Below are 24,685 nucleotides of genomic sequence, written 5' to 3' on the forward strand. Positions count from 1 at the left end.
TGACCTCTTGCCAATAAGCGTGTTGTTAATTCCTTGGCTCTCAGAGCCAGCTTTCCCCAGGGTCGCAGAGACGAGGCTCAGTGCAGGATCAGCCAGGCACCGGACTGTGAGGATTCACGTGGGGGCCTCAGCCCCCGTCGCACCTGTGTCCATCTCCAGGAAGTCTCTCTCGGGATTAGGTAAAAGTCTTCCACTAATTAGCCCAGCAACAGGACCAAAGAAGGCAAAATAATGAGTCAGACAGCGATGGCAGCCGAGTTGACAAGGCTGGTTTTGTGCAGAGCATTCGCGTGCACTGTGACGATCTGCAGTTCTGTCACTACAAGCTCGTCACGGAGTCTGATACACTCAGCACCTGTGGGACCACTGCAGGCATCTGCCAGGCTGCCACTGTGGACTTGCCACCTACGTGGGACGGCGCCAGGTGCCTGCCCTGCTCACTGCACTCTCACCGTCTCTTTGCACCCAGTGTGGGTATCCAAAGTATTTCCGCCACTGCGTCTTCTGCACGCTGCGTGCGTCATCCTGCCAGTTCGTCACCACGCTGCAGGTGTGCACGTGTCAGCAGCACAGCATGGCTGTTTCTTCTAGACTTGTCACGTGCACCAGGCCATTGTATGCGTTAGCCGCGTTCTCACTGTGCACTTCCCCTCACACTGGGGTTCCGTGCATGTGGGCACTCGCCTGCCCGATGGGATCACAGAAAGCACCTGCCCCGCGCTCGCCACCTGCTCCAGAGCACCGGCTACATCAGGGCACTCCCCATGTAGGTGAGACGCTGCTGAAATCTGTCGTACTCTCACTGTGTTCTCACTGCACGCTGCAGCCTACTGGTGAATTGGGGCACTGGCCCTCGAGATGGCATGGCTGTGCCCTCACTACACGCTTGCGATAGCAGTCCATTGCTCAGCTGCTATAGAGATGGGTGCGGTATAAATCCCTAGGGTGATGGATGCAGAGAGATGTGTGTCTGCTGTGGTTGCCACCTGAGACATTACTGTCACATCTGCCCTAGTCTGTGTTCTGTTTAGGCTCTTATGCTGTGCCATCATTGTGGTATCTGGGCACTTTCAGTAACTTGTTGAGTAACGAGACTAGTGTCTTTTACATGTGGGTCTTTCACCATTTCTCTCGCTGGACGGTAAATTGTACTGTGTGTTCGTAGTCTGTAAGTATAGTAGTACTTGTGGCACCTTAGAGACTAAACTCTAAGTCTCCTGTTCTTTTTGCGGACACAGACTAACACGGCTGCTTCTCTGAAACCTGTAAGTACATGTGTTAATTTGCTGTTGTGCCCATTCTGCCAGCCTGGATGGGCCCCCCACCGGTGCCCGCTCTGCTGGCCCACTGCACTGTACAGGCCCTGTTCGCCAGTGCCTGATCCGCACAGGTGTGTTCTCACCACTTGCATGAGTGGATGGGACTGTGAAGCACTCACTGCCCTCTCGAGGCTCATCCCAGCTACTGCCTGGGTTGCTCATTATGCACAAGAACAGCCGCTGTGACCACTCAGCCCATGCTGACCCGGCACATGTCAACCATGGGAACCCAGAGAAGGTGTTACCTGCATGCAGGCCATGCAGAGCGGTTCAGAGGCAGACAGTGTCTGCTTTCCTGGACAGAGCCCTTCTGTCAGCCCGGCTCTCAGACTAGCTGATAACAGGCTCTATCTGGAACATCTGCTTGATCAAGACTCGCTGATTATCCGAGCTGCAGAGACACAAACTGGAAGGTCAGAAGGTTAAATGTCTGACTAAACAGCAGCAGCAGCTTTGGAGGTTCCCGAAGTCTCTCAACTGTGGGGTGAGATTACCCTCTGCTGGTGACAGGGAGACACTACACTGTCAGCACTATCAGTGCCCGAATGGGCCTTTCTGGCTCCTGGGACAAGGGTCCATTCACAGCTCCTAGCACAGGAAGGAGATGAATGGGGACCAATCCTAGTATTCCACAGATCACAGCTGATCGAGCATGGCTGCGGCTAGTACACTTCAGAGGAGGTGTAGGGGCATGGTTTGGTATGCAGGGGGCAGCAGGCACAGAGCATCACACGCCTGGGGGACCGGGACGAGTGTGCCGGGGGTGGGGCGCACAGAGGAGCATCACCCTGAGTGTCCACACCACGAAAGGAAGACGTTGCTGTGAGATTTCAGTCCCCGCCCCACCTCTTTTCAGGCAAAGCATTTAGCCAACAGATTCTCCCTAGATGCAGGAAGGATCGTTGTGTCATGATCAGCGGAAATGGAGTCAGAGGGTGCATGTCCCCTGAAGGGACTGTTGTTGATGGGACACGGGGAGCTGGGCTGGAAGCAAACAGCCACGTGAGAAGAGCAGTGCACAGAGTTTAACAAAGTCCCACTTGTTCAGCTTCACTTTCATTCAGCTTCACACGTTACCAATAAAACACAGTGTCAGTGTCTGAGCAGTGCATTCTCTGTGCGTTCTCTGGAGTGCAGCAGCTGGCAGCGTGAGCCCTGAAACACAGTCTCAAGTCCCCCAAAGTCCTGGGGTTTGCAGACGCTAACCTCGGTCAGCGATGGAGCCAGTGGAACTGTACCGACCTGGCCATGCAGGAGAGTAAAGTTGTTGTTTTCCCTTATTGGGGAACAAGGCTGAAACTCCTCACTTGCCTCAGAGCAATCCTGGAGCCCTGGACCCATTGCTACCCAAAGTGGAAGGGATCCGTGGAGCAACACAGGTATCTCACTGGAGACAAAGCTGAAGGGGAGGGGATAGACTCCTGGGTTACTGCGTCACACACACTGGCTGCTACATGCAGTTCTGGGGACTCCCTAATTCAGGCACTTAGGGGCATTCAGGCACCATGTGCAGGAGCAGCTGCTCCAGGAAGTCAGTCTCACACTAGACAGGTGCCTAGACACGGGGTGTGCAGCAGGAAGCCTCAAGAGGAAGGATGGAAGCCCTGGGAGGCATGACACCCCCAGAAGTACACGCAGGAAGAGCAGGCGGCCAGGGTTCCATACCCATAGTAAGATGCATTGACCGTGGGAAACAGCCTGAGCTGATAAAGGAGACGTGCCCTGCACTAGGCCAGCATTGCAAGAAACGTGGCAGGTTGAATCGTGTAAGAGCAGAGGAAAGTCTCAGAATGATTCAGTCAGACAAGTACAAGTGGGGGCTGGCACATCAGCCAGCGGTGATGACATCATGACTCTCTCAAGTTCAAGATCATATCATGTTCAGGCTGTTGGGACAGGAAACCAACAAGGAATGATACCAACTTCCATGCATAATAGAGAAACGGCCGAGGCAATTTCACTGGATAGAAGGGCCTTCTGCAACGCAGTTCCTTGGGGTGAACTGGACTCAATCACCCCCATGGCAATCTAATAATGTACAATACGAGCATAATGCAGCCCACAGGAGAATGACACCTCATAGTAACTCTCCTGAAAAATGCCAGACGGGCAGCTGAAGTTTGTGGTGGTGGATGGGAAGCACCTCATTCCTCTTGTGGGGAATACTGCCATACAAGCCATGGACCTGGTCAGGGTGCAGCATCATAACTTATAGCTGCAGTGCAAGACGCCAAAGGGGCGCTCCCATGGACAATGGAGACCATTTTAAAAGCCCACGGGGATGTTTTCAAAGGCAATGGGTGCCTGTAAGGGAAGCTGCGACTGGAAGTAGGCCCGACAGTGAAACCTGTGCTTACCATGAAGGAAAATTCCAGTGGCACTATGTAACCCTGCATGCCTGGAGCATGACCGTCTACAGAGCAGGGGTATCATAGCACCTGCAGGGGCCAGTGTGGCCTGGGTAAGCAGCATGATAAAGGAGCCATCAGGCAATTATGTATATGCACAGGCCCAATGCCGGTGAACCAGGCCTTGAGAAGATACCACTATCCACTGCCTATCATTGATGACATCTTGCCAGAAATGCCCAAAGGCAGAATCCTTACAGTGTATGGTGTAAGGAAATGGGTTTTGGCACATCAGCCTGGATAAAGAGTCCAGCATGCTGACAGCCTTCGCAACCCCATTTGGTTGCTACAGATGGCTGTGCATGCCATTAGGTATAAGCCCAGCACCGGAGCAATTCCAGAGAAGGTTCAGCCAAGCACTGGAAGAATTGGCTGGGGTGAGAGTAATTGCAGATAATATCCTCGTCGTAGGTGAAGGGAGTAATGACAGAACAAGACCACAACACAAAACTACAAGCTTTTTTGCAGCTATGCAGGGTTAAGAACATAAACTCAACCCAGAAAAAATCTGACTTCAACAGTGTACTTCTAGCAAGGAGAGCCACTGCTACTCCAGTGTGATAAATTGGGAAATGGACTGAGTATAGCTCTTTTGTAGGAGCGGCCAGTCGCTTAGCCAGTTGAATCCTGTCAGAGAAAGAACAAGGGGATGCCAAAATAATAAAAGACCTTCTGGCTGTGGCATTTGGAGTGGAGCAATTCCATCAGTGCCCCTATGGATGCCCAGCAATAGTGCCATCAGACCACTAATCACTAGAGATAATCATGGCAAAGCCCCTTCTGAGTGCTCCAGAGAGATTGCAGTGCATGTGGATGCACCTCCAGCACTACCAGGGAGAGCTCAGATCTTGTCCAGGATGATTACTGGAGTTAGCAGGCAGCCCGAGCTGGGCATATATACCCAGCATTGGTGAGTTGGGGGAAGGGGATCAGAACATAGTGCAGTGTGTTAATGGAGTCAATCTCCAGTTTCAGCAGTGAAACTGATGGAAACCAAAGAGGCTATGGAAAAGGACACCCAACTACAGCCAGTCAAGAGAGTGATACTAGCAGGTGGCCAGAAGACAAAATCCAGGTACTGTAGGAGTAGAATCCTACATTCAAATTAAAGATGAGTTGAATGTGTAGGATGGAATGACATTTTGAGGACAGAAGTCTGCTGTCCCACCTCATTACCTAAGGATGTTGTGCAAAAATGCACACCTCACACCTAGGCATTGACAGCTACCCTAGATGGGCTCGAGAGTGAGTTACTGGCTGGGAACGAATACCCAACTTCACAGCTTTATAGAGGGGAGTGACACCCACCTGTTGGGTGATAACTACCAGCAGAAGCAGAGTCCGTTGGCACAGGAGTGCCCACCCGGCCAGAGGAAAAGGTGGTAGCGGACTTACTTACCTCCAAGAAAAAGCAGTACTTGATTACAGTGGACTACTTTTCAGATTTTTGGGAGGTTGCTGCTCTGCATGATACAAGAAGCAGGCCACTGATTGGCAAACTAAATGTAACTGTTTACATCTAGGAACAAAGAGTGAAGGCCATATTTACACAATGGGGGACTCTATTCTGGAAGCAGTGACTCTGAAAAAGATGTGGGGGGTCATGGTGGATAATCAATGATCATGCGCTCCCAGTGCAATGCTGTGGCCAAAAGGGCTAAAGTGATCCTTGGGTGCATAACCAAGTGAATCTCAAGGAAAAGCAGAGAGGTTATTTTACATCTGTGTTTGGCACTGGTGTGACTGCTGCTGGAATGTGTCTAGTACTGGTGTCCACAATTCAAGACGGGTGTTGATAAATTGGTGAGAGTTCAGAGAAGATCCCTGGGAATGATTAAAGCGTTAGAAAACATGCCATATAGCGATCGATTCAAGGAGCTCAATCTGTATAGCTTAACAAAGAGAAGGTTAAAGGGTGACTTGATTGCAGTTTACAAGTACATAGATGAGGAACAAATATTTAATAATGTGCCGAGAAACCTACAACACAATCCAATGGCTGGAAGTTGAAGCTAGAGAAATTCAGACTGGAAATAAAGCACAATTTTTTGACAGTGAGAATAATTAACCATTGGAGCGATTTACCAAGGGTTGTGGTGGATTCTCCGTCACTGACAGTTTTTAAATCCAGATTAGATGTTTGTCTTTAAAAAACTGCCCCGGGAATTATTTGGGGGCAGTTCTCTGGCCAGTGTCACAGGAGATAACAATAGATTATCACAATGGTCCCTTCTGGCCTGGGAAGGTTCATATGTATCTATGAACAACTGAAGGCTGTCTTTATGAGATGTGGCATTCCGGACACTATATTCACTGACAACATTCAACAAACCCCAATCTACCTTGGAAGAATTCAAGTAATTTGCACAAAGATGGGAGTTTGGCCACCTCCTCCCCAGCACACCCACAGAGTAATGGTAAGGTGGAATCAGCTGTGAAAACAACCAAGAGGCTGTTTCTTCTGGATCAGATCACTTGTTAGCATTTTTGGCACACAGGAATACCAAAACAGGCCAGCACAGGCGGTGTGGGGAAGGAACAAAATCCTGGTATCAAGGAGAGGAGACCTCTTGCAGCCAGAAGGATGAAGATGCCGCTCAGAGGAGCTGGCCAACAATCAGAGAAAGCATGAACTAGAGTATGACAGATCAGCCAAGGACCTGCCAGCCTTCGAGACAGGCACTTCTGTGAAGATCCAGCCATTAGAGAGACACCAGCAGGAGTGGACTAAAGGAGTTGTGAGGGGTCCAAATCCTACAAAGTGACTACGTAAGAGGGACACGTGAACTGAAGGGAACAGGAGACACTTAGGAGCCGGCAGACACAGCCCCCAGAGAGAGCTGACAGAAATACAGAGCTCGTCACTGGATGGAGAAAGAGAGAACCACCCAGAGGCAGCCCCGCAGGGAAGAGGGAGACTCCACAGAGAGACAGAGATAGGTCACTTCTGGTGAGAAGACCATTTATCTCAAAGACTGTGTAAGCAGCTGAGGCTGTGTTACAGATGAGACGCCAGCGCGGGTATGTTGGACTAGAAACCTCCTGAGGTCCCTCCCAACCCTGATATTCTATGATTCTATGTGCTAGCAACCTCTGGCCAAAGGGACACAGGGTAAGGGTCTGGGCATCAGTTATTTGTGTTTAATGATTGTTAAAATGTTCAAAAATAGGGAAGATGTATCGTGATTCATGGAACTGGAGTTGGAGGGCCCATGTTCCGTGGAGGGAGTGTTATTGGCAGGACACAAGGAAGACACCGGGAATGCTGGAGGCAACTCGGCCAGAGGTACAGAGCAGTGCACCGAGTTTAATGAAGTTCTACTTGTTCAACGTAAGCTGCACTCAGTGTCACTCTTTGCTAATTAAACAGTCGTAAGGCAGGAAGCTGGGGTTGTGAATGCTTCGGTGGATCCCCCATCCTATCAGCGTACCCAAGAGAGGCTAGGGTTTGACTCTGATCTCTGAGGGTCTGTCTGTGCAGCCCTTTGCTAAGCTGCACATTGATGGGATGGGTACCCCAAACCGGTGAGCAGGGACCTCCTCATTCCTGAGCTGCTGTTCCTGGAAGTGTGTGTTTTTGATCCCCGCCTCCGAGAGTCAGGCCAGGGCTGTTCCTGTCATAGAGGGCTCAGGGTTTCTTCTGCCACTCAAAGGTCTAACTGCCCTGGTCCCACAACTGGGCTCATCAAAGTGTTCATCAGGCAGTTCACATCTTAACAGCGAGATCATCCTGGAGACCTGCCCCCCTTCACCATTGCACAGAGCACATCCTCTCCCATTGCTGGTTACTCAGCGTCCCTGGGACAGGCAAAGGCAGCTGCTTATTTAGCAGATGTGTGTTTGTAAGTGTTTTGAATATAAGAAATGTTTGTTGTGTCCTTTGTGGAGGAAAAGCACCTCTCGCTGTCTAGTTTTGTCCTTCAGTCCATCCTCCCTTCCCATCCGGTTTGTTCTTCTGCCTCACCCTGCCCCTCTGCACATGCCGTGGAACATGGGAGCTGCCGGGTTAGATCAGACCAGTGCTCCTTTAATGTAGTATCTGGTTTCTGAGAGTGACCAGAACCAGCTGTTCAGGGGGAGGGGCAAGAAACTCTGTACTGGGCAATTTACTGAATAACCTGTTCACGGGGAAGCCTCTCCCGGGCCCCATCAGTAGGGCCCCGAAGCAGGCGGGTTTATGTCTTTTCTTTAAAGACTCCATGTCTCAAATAACCATAGAGGATCTCACTCTGTGTAACCATCAATCCATTTTTGAATCCTATTTACGTCTTGGCCTCAATTGCATCTTACGGCAGCGAGTCCTGCAGATTAATTATGGGTCGTGTAAATAAAAATAGTGTTTGCTTCTATAGTTTTAAATTGTTGCTTTGTAGCATTTCATTGGAGTTCCAGTTAGTGGGTTAGGAGAGAGGGTGAATAGAAACGGCTGATTTACCTTCTCTCTCTGTCATTTTGTATCTCTCTGTCATGTCACATCTTAACACAGTTCATATCTTTTCCAGCTCCCCAGCAGGGAAGTTTCTTCAGCTTTCTAATCATTTTCATTGCACCCTCTGTTTCTGTTAGGTGTTTTTTGAGGTGCTGTGACCAAAACCAGGTGCAGCAGCCCAGTGTAGAGTGCCCTGTAGATTGCTAGAATAACACCAGCATTGGCATTATTACTTTCTATCTGCTTTGTTGGGGTTGGTCTACCCTGAAAACTTACATCGGCATAGCAACGTCTCTCGGGTGTGAACAGTCTAGCCCCCGAGAGCCATAGTCATGCCAGCCTAATCCCCAGTGTATTCCCTGCTAGATTGACAGATGCATTTTTCCAGCAGCCTAGCTACCGTCACTTGAGGAGGTGGATTAACTACAGCAAAGGAGGACTCCCCTCGTGTTTGGAGATTGGCTACACTGAAGCGCTAGGGTGCAGCTGTGCTACTGAAGTGTTTTAATTGGTGTTGCTTTCATTCATTGTCTTTGCATTCTGAGCTGCCCTGGCCTGTTGCCTCCTCTCCCTGCATGTACTGTAGCCACTTCTCCTGGCTGTTCATCTCCCACAGGTGGCTGAGGTCTCTTCTCTTAGGCCTGGTCTACACTAAGGGGGGGGTCGAACTAAGGTACGCAAGTTCAGCTACGCGAATAGCGTAGCTGAACTCGAACTACCTTCGTTCGAAGTACTCACCCATCCAGACGCCGCGGGATCGAAGTCCGCAGCTCCCCCGTCGACTCCGCCACCACCGTTAGCGATGGTGGAGTTCCGGAGTCGATGGGAGCGCGTTCGGAGTTCGATATATCGCGTCTAGATTAGATGCGATATATCGAACTCCGAGAAGTCGAACGCTAGCTGCCGACCCGGACGGTAAGTATAGACGTACCCTTAGTAGCAGTGTCTTCCACAAGAAGCAGCGAGTTCTGCTGCCCACTGTTCAAGAAGGATGCTGATGAATTGGAGAGAGGTCAGAGAAGAGCCAGGAGAATGACCACGATTATAGTAATAAGCTACATAGATTGAGCTCATTGAATCTAACAAAGCAAAGGTGAGGGAGTGACTTGTTTCTAAGTGCCTGCATGGGGAACAGATAGTTAATAACGGGCTCTTCAGTCTAGCAGACGAAGGTGTAACACAGTCCAGTGACTGGAAGCTGAAACTAGACAGATTCAGCCTGGAAATAAGGGGTAAATTGTTGATGGTGAGAGTAATTAACCACTGGAACAATTCACCCAGGATCACAGAGAATTTTAAAATCCAGACTGGCTGTTTTTTCTATAAGCTCTTCTCTAGGAATTATTGTGGGGCAGGTCTCTGGCCTGTGCTGTGCAGGGGGTCAGACGAGAGGATCACAGTTGTCCCTTTGGGCCTTGGAATCTATGGGCATGTTCGCACCTGCAGCAGGCCCACGTCAGCTGACTTAGGGTCACAGGGCTCGGGCTGCAGGCCTATGAAATTGCAGTGTAGAGGTTTGGGCTTGCGCTGGAGCCTGGGCTCTGGGCCCCACGAGGGAGCCGGCCCCAGAGACTAGGCTCCAGCCCAAGCCTGGACATCTGCATTGCAATTTTATCGCCCTCAGCCCAAGCCCAGGCCAGCCACAGATCTTTTATTGCAACAGTTTCTACACCCACCAAATGTGTTTTTGAACTTCAACTCCAGACCTAAGGGCCTGGTCCAACTCCCAGTGACATCAATGGGAGGTGGATCAACGGCATATGAGAGTGTGTCTCGCCTGCACCTTATTCCATGTGGGTTTCTGAACATTCAATACGTTTTGAGACAAACCTTTGGTGCTTGTCAATCAGTAGGTTGGAAGCTGTATTGAAAAGTCCTTGTAGAAAACTCTTTTCTGTTGTGTGCATGTGGATCTGTGCTCAGAGACACTTTGAGAAGTGAAGAGTGCATGTGTGTCTGTATGGACACATTCTGGGACAGAGGAGTATGCGTGTGGGATCTCTGCAAATGAGTCTGTGTGGGTACATAAGGAGATGAAGAGGAGTATGTATGCACGAATGGGTGTCTGTGTAGACACGTCCCTGGAGGGAGCAGGCAGAGGAGCATGTGCATGTCTGCTCACACAGTCACATACTTTCAGGAAGATGGTTCTGATCCCATCTTTCAGCAGCATGAGAAATCTCTGCTTTTTTCTTACAGAAACGAGAGAAGATAGGACAAAGCGTCTCTTCCGACATTACACTGTGGGTTCATATGACAACTTCACTTCCCACAGGTAAGTGCCAGGCTACCTCGCGGTGAGAGATGGCAGAAAGTGGGATATAGTTAAAGCCCATGGGACTGGTATCTCCTTGATTTGTGTTGCAGTAGATCATGGGAAGGGAGCTTCCTTCAGTCAATCCACATTCTACACTGACAGTCCAGGAGTGGAGTTCTTTAGGAAAAAGGCTGAGATAAGTGATGACTATGAGGTTGGTGCCCGAGGTTAGGAATAAAAGTACTTTTGGTGGCAGAGGAGTAGGGGTCAGAGAAGTGCCTTTTTTTCCCTAGTGACCCATGTTGGGGAATTGTGTTGGGCACCCTGGGAGCTGGAGCCTGAGCATTGGGCAGGGGTGGAGAGCTCTGGTTCTCTGCTGGAGAAGGGCAGAAAGGATGCTGTGTGCGTGTGTGAGATAAAACAGGGAGATGTGTGTCAGAAATGCCGTCGTTTAGATAGGACTGGAGTGTTCTGGGGCTGGAGGTCTGGAGGTGGTATGTGGTTTGCTGCATTTGAGACAACCCCAAGATAAAATGTACGGAGTTACAGCACTCAGCATGGAAATAGAGAAGAGAACGGGGTCTCTGTTGTTACACAGCCGTGCTTGGCCTGGGCTACGCGTGGCTGGGAGACATTCGGAATGGAAGGGGTCCTAGGACTTGGTTTGGTGTTTGAATGCAAAGCTGCCCCTGGAGCTGGGTTTTTATGTGAGGTGTTTGGCTGTCTAGGGGAGGGGATAGGCTTGGTAGTGCTTTGAGGATATGATCTCTGCTTACTCCTAGGCACCCATGCTAGTATAAGGTATTGGTGCAGGAGAATGGGCTAGGCATTACAGAACACGATACGAACAAATTGTCACAGCTCTTTATAGGAAAACAGTCTCTCCAGCCACTTTGAAATCCTTCACGTGTGTCAACAAAAGAGTGAATGTTACTCTGTTGAGGTTCTGATAATGAGACCATCAGTGCGGTGTCTGGGCACCTTTGGGGAGAACTGGTAGATGTAATTTATATGAATTTTCAACAACAAAAAAGCCTTTGACAAAGTCCCTCAAGACAGGCTGGTAAGGGTGTTGTGTGGTCATGGGTACGAAGCAAAGTTCTGCCATAGATCAGAAACTGGCTAAGAGACACAAAAATGGCAATATGTGAATAGTGGGGATTCCCCAGGGTCTATGCTAGGTCTAATGTTGCATTTGTTTGGTATCTTAACATCTTGAAAAAGGCTGTGAATAATGAGTGGCAATTTGCAAATGACACAATTATTTAAGCCAGTGGACAGTGGGACTTAACCAAGCTAGGTGAATAGTCAGATGAATGGCAGATGGAATTTCCTTTTGACAAATGCAAGGTATTGAACATCAGAAGGAACCGTTTGAACTACTCACACACATTACTGAGTTATAACTTCACTGTGATCACTTAGGACTAAAGACCTGGTATCATTGTGAGCAGCTCAATGAAAACATCTGCTTGGTGCACAGTGGCAGTCAAAAAGCAAACAAAATGTTAGGTTGTATAAAGAAAGGAACAGAAGATATTACTGAAATTGTTGTAATATCATTATATAAGTGGAAGATACCGCTTGGAATGCTGTATTCAGTTCTGGTCATCCCATCTCAAGAGAGAGAGAGAGAGAGAGAGAGAGAGCAAAAACAGAAAGGGTCCAGTGGTGAAAATGACCAAGAGCATGGAAAGACTTTGGAATGAGAAGAGAGTGTATAAGTTAGGGCTAACCTGGATACTCCTATTTACTCTCTAATAGTACAATAACACAAAGGCTTAGCCTGTGCTATAAAGTTTTGCTGGCATCGCTGTGTCGACAAGAAATGTGAAAAAAAAATCACACCTCCTAGCTGACTTCGCTGTTCTGGGCAAACCCATCATGTTGATGCAGCTTTGCCAACAGCAGAATACTTCTGTCAACTTAACTAGTGTCCTGTGGGGCAGTGGTTTGGCTAAGCCGTCAGAATTCCTTCTCCTGTCAGCTTAACCGGTGACTCCAGCAGGGGGCTCTGCCGGCAAAGGCATACCGATATAACGATATTGGCAAAGCATTTGTAGCATAGACCAGCCTGCAGATGCTCAATGAAACTGAAATGCCATGTGTTCAAAACTGATAAAACAAAATACTTTTTACATAAAACATAATGAACTCAAACATGTTGAACTCAAAGCCACAAGTTATCATTTAGATCAAGAGTTTAGCAAGATTGCAGAAAGGATTAGGTATTACTTTAGATAGGATAAAAGCAATAAAACCTTCATGCTTCCGAGAATAAGCCAAATGCTTACTAACAAGGAGTGTGATAAACTCAGGACAGAGAGCTGCAAGGGAGGGGTAGGAATCAGTCCCAGAGGGTTAAAAGGCCCCTCCTCCTTATGAACTGGGAGGCAACTACAGGTCAATCAGGTTCAGCTGAGAAAGGGTTACCAAGGTAGCACTTAGAATCAGCACTTAGAAGGGAGCTACCTGAGGTTAATTAGGACCAGCTGATTCCAACTTAGGGCTGCCTGAAACCTTTTTAAACCCGTCCCTGGGAGGAAGGAGAGGGCAGAGCAGAGAGAGAAGGAGCCCTGCTGCCAGGAGTGTTGGAGCAGCAAGACAGCGAGCCTCACCAGGAGGAGAGGCAGTGCTCTCTCCCACAAGGGAGTAAAAAGACTCTAAACAGGACTGGTGGAGATACAGGGAGCAGACTTCCCCAGTGTCCCAAGGGGGACCATATTACCCAAGCCTGTCTCACCAGGGCTAAAAGCAGCAGAGGCTGGGGAGACTGAGAAGGTGCCTTGCCACAGGAGGAAAAGTCCTCTATGAGCCAATTATTCCAAAACTGTTGGGTATGTGGTTTCTTGTTCATTCTCCTGAAGCAGCTGATATTTAGCACTATCAGAGATGGGAGACTGGGTTAGGTGGACCATAGGTCTGATCCAGTGCAACAATTCCTGTGAAGTATCAGAGGGGTAGCCGTGTTAGTCTGGATCTGTAAAAGCAGCAAAGAGTCCTGTGGCACTTTATAGACTAACAGACGTATTGGAGCATGAGCTTTCGTGGGTGAATATCCACTTCGTCGGATGCACCCTGTGAAGTCACTGTGGGTGGCTAGTGTTTGGTAACAGATTGAGTTGCACTGGGGGAAACCTGGCTGGGTAGTGCTGATCAGGGCCGGCTCCAGACCCCAGCGCGGCAAGCACGCGCGTGGGGTGGCATTTGCCGGCAGGGGCAGCGGGCTGGGTCGGTGGACCTGCCGCAGTCATGCCTGTGGGAGGTCCACCGGAGCCCCGGGACGACCGGACCTGCCGCAGGCATGACTGCGGAGGGGGCGCTCGTCCCGCGGCTCCAGTGGACCTCCCGCAGGCATGACTGCGGACGGTTTGCTGGTCCCGCGGCTCGGCTGGACCTCCCGCAGTCATGACTGGGAGCCGCCGGACCAGCCAACCGTCCGCAGCTGCGGGAGGTCCAGCCAAGCCGCGCGACCAGCGGACCCTCCACAGTCATGCCCGCGGAAGGTCCGATGCTTCCAGGGCGTCTCCCGCGCCTGACTGCTTGGGGCGGCCAAATATGTAGAGCCGCCCCTGGTGCTGATGTCACAACAGTTAGGTTAGTATTAGGGCGAGGAGACTGTTTGGGATGTTGGGATTATATTCGGGCCATTGATGCTTCAGTTGGTGTTGAAGGTTCTGGGAGGAGGCGGTTTCCGTGACATGGCTGGTTTGGGCATGTGGCAAATAACTCTTGTTGCCTTAGAGAGACAGGGTGGAAAGGGTGTTAGGGTTATTATAGGATGAGGATTGGAATGGAGAATGAAAAGAACTGGGGCTGGTGTTGAGTAGCGTGGTACACCTATTTGCCTGGCTGCCCATCACCACTGGTAAAGTTTGCAGATAATACAAAAATTGGGGGAGCGGTAAATAATGAAGGAGACGCATCACTGGTGTTGCCGGCACAAAGGCCCGAGGCGACAGCAACAGTGGTTCGTTGCCCGGAGTGCCTCGCTCCAATAGACACACCAGGGTGGAGAAGCAAAAAAAAAGTTTATTTGAGATCTCAAAGCAGGATGCTCGGAGACACACGTCTCAAATCAAGCACACTCCATACAAGCAGCTCTCTCTCTTTATACATGATTTTAGCTAAGCATCTCTATTACCCCCCACTGCCCAGCTCCCCCTCCCCCCCCTCCTCCCTCCCTTTTAGTTCCCATACAGCAAATACATTATAACGTAGCAATTACTCTAAACAGGTTAGATCATACTTGGCAGAAAATACATCATCTCGTTAGTAACTTTTCTTGACCGGTCATTCTGTTTCATTCCCTTCAGCCAGGTGCAAGCAGGCTGTATAATTGCCTCCTGGTACTGATAACTAGTTGCCACACATTCCATTCTTTCCATCTGGCCTGTGGGGTTAATTAAAGTCTAAACATAGAAGCGGTTCGGGCAAGCAAGCCGGCCAAAGGCCTGATACAGGGAGGCCTTATTGGCACTGTCATTTTCCACCCTTCTGTTAACACTGGGCCATGCCTGGTGCCACCAACACTGGTGCAAAGCAATCTGGATCGCTTGGTAAACTGGGTGCAAGCAAACAATATCAAATAAAAAAACACAATAGGAGGACCAAAAGAATGCCACCATGGCTAAACAGCAGAGTAATGGAGGCTGTTAGAGCAAGAAGGCATCCTTTGAAATATGGAAGTCGGTCCTAATGAGGAAAATAGGAAGGAGCACACATTCTGGCAAGTAAAATGTAGACGTGTAATAAGACCGGCCAATACAGAATTCGAGAAGCACTTACTGAAGATGCAAAAACTCAGTAAAAATTTTAAAGTACATCAGGAGCAGGTTGCCTGCGGGTCACGTTGTAGTGGGGTTACTAGATGGCAAATGTGTTAAAGAAGAACCCCACAGACAAGGCCACTGCAGAGAAGCAAAAGGAACTCTTTGCATTGGTCTTCATTGCAGAGGATGTGGGAAAGAAACTCACATCAGAGCTTTTCTTTTTGAGCAACAAATCTGAAGTACTGTACCACACTGATGTGTCAATGGAAGAGGTTTTAGAACAAATGGATAAATTAAACAGTAATAAGTTATCAGGACCAGCTGGGATTCACCCAAGAATTCTGAAGGAACTCAGATATGAAATTACAAAACTACTGGCTGTTGTATTTAACCTATCGCTGAAATCAGCCTCTGTACCAGATGACAGGAAGGTAACTAATGTAACACTGATTTTTAAAAAGGACTCCGGGGGAGCTCCTGGTAACTACAGACTGGTGAACCTAACTTTAGTACTGGGCCAATTGGTTGAAACAGTAATAAAGAACAGAATTTTCAGACACGAAGATAAACACGATTTGTTGGGAGAGAGTCAACATGGCTTTTGTAAAAGGAAATCATGTCTTACGGATCTGTTAAAATTCTTTGAGGGAGTCAGCAAGCATGTGGATTCTTTGAGGGAGTCGGAAGGACTTTGATCCAATTCCAAAGATCCAATTCCAAGATCCAATTCCAAAGGCTCTTAAGTAAATGAAGTAGCCTTGGGATAAGATGGAAGGTCCTCGTTATCTCTAGCTTGCTTCTTGCTTGCTTATATTTACCTGCCCCTGGAAATTTCCACTACTTGCATCCGAAGAAGTGGGTATTCACCCACGAAAGCTCATGCTGCAAAAACATCTGTTAGTCTATAAGGTGCCACAGGATTCTTTGCTGCTTCTACAGAACCAGACTAACACGGCTACCCCTCTGATACTTGGTCCTCTCATGGATCATAACTGGTTGAAAGATAGGAAATGAAATATAGTTGTGAAGGCCAAAAATATAACTGACTTCGAAAAAGAACAGGATAAGTTCATGAAGGATAGGTCCATCAATGACTCTTAGCCAGGATGGTCAGGACGCAGCCCCATGGTCTGAGTGTCCCTAAGCCTCTGGGTGCCTGAAGCTGGGAGTGGAAGACAGGGGTGGATCACTCCATGACAACCCTCTTCTGTCCACTCCTCCTGAAGCTCTTGTATATGCCAATGTCAGACAAGATACTGGCCAAGATGGACCATGGTCTGACCCACTATGGCAGCTCTTGTATTCTTAATGTGCATTTTAATACAGCTAAGTGTATACATCTAGGAACAAAGAATGAGCGCATGCTTGCAGAATATCCCGGGAAGCAGTGACACTGAAAAAGATTTGGGGGTCATGGTGGTTAATAAGCTAAACAAGAGTGGTGCTGTGGCCAACAGAGCTAACGTGATCCTGGGGTGCATAAATGAGGGAATCTCTGGTAGGAGCAGAGAGGTTATTTTACCTGTCTCTGGAATTGGTGTGAACTGCTGGAATCCTGTGTCCAGTTCATAGAATCATAGAATCTCAGGGTTGGAAGAGACCTCAGGAGGTCATCTAGTCCAACCCCCTGCTCAAAACAGGACCAAACCCAACTAAATCATCCCAGCCAGGGCTTTGTCAAGCCTGACCTTAAAAACCTCTAAGGAAGGAGATTCCACCAGCTCCCTAGGTAACCCATTCCATTTCTTTACCACCCTACTAGTGAAAAAGTTTTTCCTAATGTCCAACCTAAACCTCCGCCTCTGCAACTTGAGACCATTACTCCTTGTTCTGTCATCTTCTACCACTGAGAATAGTCTAGATCCATCCTCTTTGGAACCCCCTTTCAGGTAGTTGAAAGCAGCTATCAAATCCCCCCTCATTCTTCTCTTCTGCAGGCTAAACAATCTCAGTTCCCTCAGCCTCTCCTCATAAGTCATGTGCTCCAGCCCCCTAATCATTTTTGTTGCCCTCCTCTGGACTCTCTCCAATTTATCCACATCCTTCTTGTAGTGTGGGGCCCAAAACTGGACACAGTACTCCAAATGAGGCCTCACCAGTGCTGAATAGAGGGTAATGATCCCGTCCCTCGATCTGCTGGAAATGCCCCTACTTATACAACCCAAAATGCCATTAGCCTTCTTGGCAACAAGGGCACACTGTTGACTCATATTCAGCTTTTCGTGCACCGTAACCCCTAGGTCCTTTTCTGCAGAACTGCTGCCCAGCCATTCGGTCCCTAGTCTGTAGCAGTGCATGGGATTCTTCCGTCCTAAGGGCAGGACTCTGCACTTGTCCTTGTTGAACCTCATCATATTTCTTTTGGCCCAATCCTCTAATTTGTCTAGTTCTGGTGCCCACAATTCAAGGAGGATGTTGATAAATTGGAGTGGGTTCAGAGAAGAGCCATGAGAATGATTAAAGGATTAGAAAACATACTGTATAGTGATAGACTCAAAGAGCTCAATTTATTTAGCTAAACAAAGAGAAGGTTAAGGGGTGACTTGATTACAGTCTGTTAGTATCTACACGGGGACAAGTATTTAATGGGCTCCTCGGTGGAGCAGAGAAAGGTATGTTCCAATGCCTGTAATTTGAATCTAGACTGGAAATAAGGTGTAATTTTTTTAACAATGACAGTAATTAACCATTGGAACATTTTACCAAGAGTTGGGGTAGATTCTCCAGCACTGACAATTTTTAATTCAAGAGTGGCTGTTTTTTCTAAAAGCTCTGCTCTAGGAATTATTGCAGAGCAGGCCTCTGGCCTGTGCTGTACAGGAGGTCAGACTAAATGATCACAATGGCCCCTTCTGCCATTGGAATCTGTGACTCTGTAATCAATAATATGAGGTTGGTATTGCTGTGATTTTCTTTGGAAAATAGAAATATCCCAGATATTGAGAACTTGTTTCCCCTCCTTTAGAGCAGAGATCTTTTCTTCTGAAAGCATCTTTCCAGCCAAGGGGAGCAGTAGACAGATACAGTGGTGTATAGGTGCATCCCCCAGGTGGCTGATATGGTGAGCCCCTGTTGGGGAAACCCAGAAGGGTTGAACCAAATATTATGGATTAAGGTGCCGTGAACCAACAGTATATAGGAGAAGGGAAATTCTGATTTCAGACTGGGCCAGAGAGCAGGCAAGTCTCTCTGGAGGAAGGAAAACTCTGATTTCAGATCTGAGCACTCCAAGCTCACTAGCTTTCAAAGGTAGTGGCCTAGGGTGGAACTGCTGATACCTGTTCCTAGCAGGCCATGACATGGCATCCCTAGGCGTGCGTAGGTTGGGTTGGCCTGACAAGCTAGTATATCATTTGTTTCAGAAGCAGTACAGCAAACTGAAGAGTGCAGAGATGGCGAGATAATATCTAAGGTACTGTCTGCTCAGTACAGCAAAGCAGATTAAAACAATTTGAAGGAGAGCCCTTATCTTGCCATCCCTCACTTCACTGGAGATCTCGAGAGTGGAAAGAGATCAACTCAATGACGTTGTTTAAGGAAAGACTTCAAGGTGCTTGAGAAAATTATATATTATCTAGCTTAAATTGCAGGGAAAGTCTTTGTAATAGTTTCCAGGTGTGAATAGATGTCCCCCAGCGTGCAGTACGGAACAGCTGGATCAGAGCGAAAAAGCAGGTTTGTGGGCTTAGATTTACTCATCCGCCTCTTAGTTTAATAAATTGTGAGAAGAGCCTAAGAGCCAGGCTGTGGCGGCAGCCCCGCCTATTGGTAAGGGTCTGCGGCAACGCGTGAGGAGGGGAACCCAGGCCCGCCCACTCCACCAGGTTCCAATGCGGGGGCTCTCGTGTGTATCGTAAGGCAGCAGTCCGTTACCTGCGGTCCAACTAACACTCTCCCTTGGTCTCTTCCTACCTCTCTGGCTGTGTCAGGGCTGGCAGTTGCCCTTGGCAATCTGTCCCACAGGTCTCAGTGGGGAGCCCCAGCTCTGGGCAGTAGGCCTTTCCCTGGGAATGCCTTCCTGGCATGGTCCTGCTGCAGCGGTGAGCGGGGATCTGCTTCTCTCCACCTGCCACCCTGCTGTGCTGAAGAGACTCCCTGTGTGAAGTCCCTTCCTCAGGCCCGTCAGAGCTGGGCTTCCCAGGCCCGGAGCTGCCCCTGCCCCTTAACTCTCCAGTGGGAGATTTACCCGCCCATCACGTATCTGCAAATTTGATTTTATGTTCTCTTCCAGGCCGTTAATAAAAATGCTAAATAGCATAGGGCCAAGACCTGTTAGCTGTGGGACTGCACTGGGAACAGACCGCTCAGCAAGGGTCCCCTGTTTACAGTCACATCTGGGGATCTAGCCGTTTGCCTGCTTTCAGTCCATTTAGTGTGGGCCAGGTGAATTTTATCTTTCTAGTTTTCAATCAGAATGTCATGCACCGTCAAATCAAACGCCGTACCGAAGTCTAAGTATATTACATCAACTCTGTCATCTTGATCAGTCAAACTTGTGATCTCATCAAAACAATCTTGTTAGTTTGACAGGATCTATTTTCCATAGAACCCTGTTGATTGGCATTAATTATATAACCTCCTTTAATACTTTATTAATGAAGTCCCATATGGGAGGTTGTCTTGCCCGAGTCCGATGTCAGATTGACAGACTAGCCAGGTCCTCCCGTTTGCCCTTTTTAAGTACTAACACATTAGCTGCCTTCTGGACCTTCCCCAGTGTCCCGACGCTTCTTGAACATCCGCACTGAGGGTCCAGCGAGCTGCTCAGCCAGCACTTTTACAGATCAAGTGCAGGGGGGATGTCAGAGTGTGTGATTAATAAAACCAGCGATCCCACTCAGCCGGGGCCACGGCCCTGCTGCCCTTCCTGGCCGGGCCCATGTATCCCTGTTCTTTCCCCTCCACAGGTTCGGTTTGGCTGGTTTGGTTTCCCACCTCTTCCCCAGTCCCACACCGCAGATGTTTCTTGGGGATGAGACCCACAGCTCTCAATTTTCCACCTCCCTCAAACTTCGGGTTGTCTCTAGGGCCCAGCGCTGTAGTGCCTACAAGGCAGTTCCTCACGGCACTGCTTTCCAGTCCAAGACTAGCCCATCTTTGAAGAGATCGGGGTGGAGAGACTCCTTTCCGTCTCCTTCACTGGATTGCTTCTGCACTTTCCTTTCCTAAGGAGTCGTGTGTCCTTCCGCCCCTCCAGTCCTCTAGAGCGGCACAGCTGGTAGGCAGCGTATGTGCAAAGAGCTTGATGCCAGTGTTCCATTCAGGATTATATAAAAGGAATCTCACCCAGACTCCTCCATTCTTTCGGAGCTGATGTATGTGGCCTTAGCGCAGGGATCGGCAACCTTCGGAATGCGGCCTGTCAGGGAAAGCCGCCGGCAGGCCGGGATGGTTTGTTTATCTGCTGCATCCTCAGGTTCAGCCGATCGCAGGTCGCACTGGCCGCTGTTCGCCACTCCAGGCCAATGGGGGCTGTGGGAAGCAATGGCCAGCACATCCCTCGGCCTGCACCACTTCCCGCCGCCCCCATTGGCCTGGAGCAGCAAACCACGGCCAGTGGGAGCCACGATCGGCCGAACCTGCAGACGCTGCAGGTAAACAAACCATCCTGGCCTGCCGGCGGCTTTCCCTGACAGGCCGCATTCCGAAGGTTGCCGATTCCTGCCTCAGAGCAAACTCTTCTGTCCTTCTCCTGGCATACACCTTATTTCTTGCCAAGTTTTGACCCAGTGGGTCCGTAGTTCATTATTTGGAAGTAGTGACTGAAATGTGCTGGGCACTGTGCAGATATAGCGCCTGGTCTCTGCTCCAAAGAGCTTGCAATCCAGAAGGAAAGCAACAGACAGAGGGCAGGGGTGAAGAATGAGGCACTACTGCAGAAGTTGCTGGCATTGTTCTGCCCTTCTGCCTAGACATTACTAGCTGCTCAGCTGTTTGTAGGTGTTGTGATATAAATGGTTCTCAAGGAGGAATTTGAAAGAGGCCAGGGTAGTTCAGCTGAGCATCCATGTGAAAAAGGGCTGATGTTCAATAGCTAGTGTGACAAAAGCTGAGTCTTTGAAAGACTTTTCCTGTAGTTTTAGCTGTGTGTTTGTCGAGCGGTCTTGGCTGGTCTGCATAGGATGCCTGCTTTGAAGAAGTGTTTGTTGTAAAAAAGCTAATTTGCCTTAGACCAGGTATCCCGAATTTTTCGTTCCATTCTGAGATGCTGGCTAGATTGTCGGGCTCAATGGGTAGTGATCAATGGCTCAATGTCTAGTTGGCAGCCGGTATCAAGCGGCGTGCCCCAGGGGTCGGTCCTGGGGCTGGTTTTGTATAACATCTTTATTAATGATCTGAGTGATGGGATTAATTGCACCCTCAGCAAGTTCGCAGATGACACTAAGCTGGGGGGAGAAGTAGATACGCTGGAGGGTAGGGATAGGGTCCAGCGTGACATAGACAAATTGGAGGATTGGGCCAAAAGAAATCTGATGAGGTTCAACAAGGACAAATGCAGAGTCCTGCACTTAGGAAGGAAGAATCCCATGCACTGCTACAGGCTGAGGACCGACTGGCTAAGCAGCAGTTCTGCAGAAAAGGACCTGGGGGTTACAGTGGATCAGAAACTGGATATGAGTCAGCAGTGTGCCCTCGTTGCCAAGAAGGATAATGGCATATTGGGCTGTATTAGCAGGAGCATTGCCAGCAGATCGAGGGAAGTGATTATTCCCCTCTATTTGGCACTGGTGATGCCACACCTGGAGTATTGCATCCAGTTTTGGTTCCCCCACTACAGAAGGGATATGGACAAATTGGAGAAAGTCCAGCGGAGGACAGTGAAAATTATTAGGAGGCTGGGGCACGTGACTTACGAGGAGAGGCTGAGGGAACTGGGGTTATTCAGTCTGCAAAAGAGAAGAGTAAGGGGGGGATTTGAAAGCAGCCTTCAACTACCGAAAGGGGGTTCCAAAGAGGATGGATCTAGACTGTTCTCAGTGGTAGAAGATGACAGAACAAGGAGTAATGGTCTCAAGTTGCAGTGGGGGAGTTTTAGGTTGGATATTAGGAAACACTATTTCACTAGTAGGGTGGTGAAGCACTGGAATGGGTTACCTAGGGAGGTGGTGGAATCTGCTTCCTTAGAGATTTTTAAGGCCCGGCTTGACAAAGCCTTGGCTGAGATGACTTAGTTGGTGTTGGTCCTGCTTTGAGCAGTGGGTTGGACTAGATGACCTCCTGAGGTCTCTTCCAACCCTAATAGTCTATGATTCTATTCTATGATTCTATGCTGCCCTTGTGTGAGAGGGCAGGACCCCAGGACAATGGCAGCAGAGTTAATTAAACTGATTCTGTGAAAGACCCCCAAAATTATCCTTCCAACAAGGGTGGAGCTGGGGAAGGCACCTGTAAGAGTCCCAGTGGCTCTGAGAGAACAAGCAGAGAGAGGGGCAGCAAGTTATCCATCACAGGTGTTTCTGTAGCAGTCATTCACTGAAATGCCTAATAAGCAAATTAGATCTGCGTGGCAGAGTCCACACTGGACTCCATAGAGGACTCTGCTTTTCATCCTTTTGAGAGGTAGGAAACCCTACTTGCTTTCCACTTACCCATGAGTTGGAAAGCTTTAAAAAACAGGTGAGGCTTGCAAACTGTTCTACGAACAGTCAGCTTTTGGGCTAATCTAATCTCATCTAAAAAAAAGAATGAGTACTTATGGCACCTTAGAGGCTAACAAATTTATTTGGGCATAAGCTTTCGCCGGCTAAAACCCACTTCATCGGATGCATGCAGTGGAAAATACAGTAGGAAGATATATATACACAGAGAACATGAAAAAATGGGTGTTGCCATACCAGTTATAACGAGACTAATCAGTTAAGGTGGGCTCTTATCAGCAGGAGGAAAAACACTTTTGTAGTGATAATCAGGATGGCCCATTTCCAACAGTTGACAAGAAGGTGTGAGTAACAGTAGGGGAAAAAATTAGCATGGGGAAATAGTTTTACTTTGTGTAATGACCCGTCTACTCCCAGTCTTTATTCAAGCCCAATTTAATGGTGTCCAGTTTGCGAATTAATTCCAATTCAGCAGTTTCTGGTTGGAGTCTGTTTTTGAAATTTTTTTGTTGGAGTATTGCGACTTTTAGGTCTGTAATCGAGTGACCAGGGAGGTTGAAGTGTTCTCCAATTGGTTTTTGAATGTTATAATTCTTGACGTCTGATTTGTATCCATTTATTATTTTGCATAGAGACTGTCCGGTTTGGCCAATGTATATGGCAGAGGGGCATTGCTGGCACATGCTGGCATATATCACATTGGTAGATGTGCAGGTGAACGAGCCCCTGATGGCGTGGCTGATGTGGTTATGTCCTATGATGGTGTCCCCTGAATAGATATGTGGACAGAGTTGGCAATCTCATCTAGTAGCTCATTCTACAATGGAGCAACCTCAGCAAAGAGTGCTTTATCTCTGGCTCTCCCAAGGAGAATTGTATGCCTAGCACAGTTCTCTACCTGCATAGCCACAAATGTTCTAAAAGCAAATGCACCCAATAACTCTAAATTAACATAACATAGGGGAGGAGGGATAGCTCAGTGGTTTGCGCTTTGGCCTGCTAAACCCAGGGTTGTGAGTTCAATCCTTGAGGAGGCCACTTAGGGGCAAAAATTGGTCCTGCTAGTGAAGGCAGGGGGCTGGACTAGATGACCTTTCAAGGTCCCTTCCAGTTCTAGGAGATTGGTATATCTCCTATTATTATTATGTCTAGGAGTGGCACTAACAGCACTCCCTCCCACCCAGCCCAGCCCTTCAGAGAAAGTGTCAGAAGAGTACTGGTTCAAATGTCAATTCTAAAGGGCTGGACATTAATTTCATAATTGCTCACAGGCTAAATGGAAAAATAATTTACTCTTTGGCAAAGAATCTTGGATGTGTCTCATCTTTAATTTAAAAGCAAGAAAATGTTGCATTCTCTCTCTCTCTTTCTTTCTTTTAATTGTCACTATCCCAGTGACCTGTAAGAGTCCGTCAGAATGCAAAGCCTTCTAGGAAAGCAATGCTGAATTTTTAATAAGAGCTTCTATTGTAATATACATACATCACCCCGAAGGCCAGCCTATCTCATCTGGAGACACAGTAAGGCAGTGGTTCTCAACCAGGGGTATGTGTATCCCTGGGGGTATGCAGAGGTCTTCCAGGGGGTACATCAACTCAGCTAGATATTTGCCTAGTTCTTGTGTTATGAGAAGGAGTAAATAACACTTCCTTATTTACTTTCTCCACACCAGTCATGATTTTATAGACCTCTCTCTTATCCCCCCTTAGTTGTCTCTTTTCCAAGATGAAAAGTTCCTCTCTTATTAATCTCTCCTCATACGGAAGCCATTCCATACCCCTAATAATTTTTGTTGCCTTTTTCTGAACCTTTTCCAATTCCAATATATCTTTTTTGAGATGGGGTGACCACATCTGCATGCAGTACTCAAGATGTGGGTGTACCATGGATTTATATAGAGGC

At 48.4% G+C, this 24,685-nt stretch overlaps 1 protein-coding gene across 5 annotated transcripts in view; it reads left to right on the forward strand.

Annotated features, from left to right (window-relative positions):
- The window catches only part of SHANK3 (SH3 and multiple ankyrin repeat domains 3), a 748,791-nt gene that overhangs the window by 598,069 nt on the left and 126,037 nt on the right, over window positions 1-24,685 (forward strand). For all 5 annotated transcript variants that reach the window (XM_045026870.1, XM_045026889.1, XM_045026909.1 and 2 more), the window contains exon 15: window positions 10,356-10,431. In XM_045026870.1, the coding sequence (XP_044882805.1) occupies window positions 10,356-10,431 (76 nt within the window). The remainder of the gene's footprint in view (window positions 1-10,355; window positions 10,432-24,685) is intronic.

Source organism: Mauremys mutica, chromosome 1 (genome assembly GCF_020497125.1).
Source record: "Mauremys mutica isolate MM-2020 ecotype Southern chromosome 1, ASM2049712v1, whole genome shotgun sequence".
In the NCBI taxonomy this organism is placed as follows: domain Eukaryota; kingdom Metazoa; phylum Chordata; order Testudines; family Geoemydidae; genus Mauremys; species Mauremys mutica.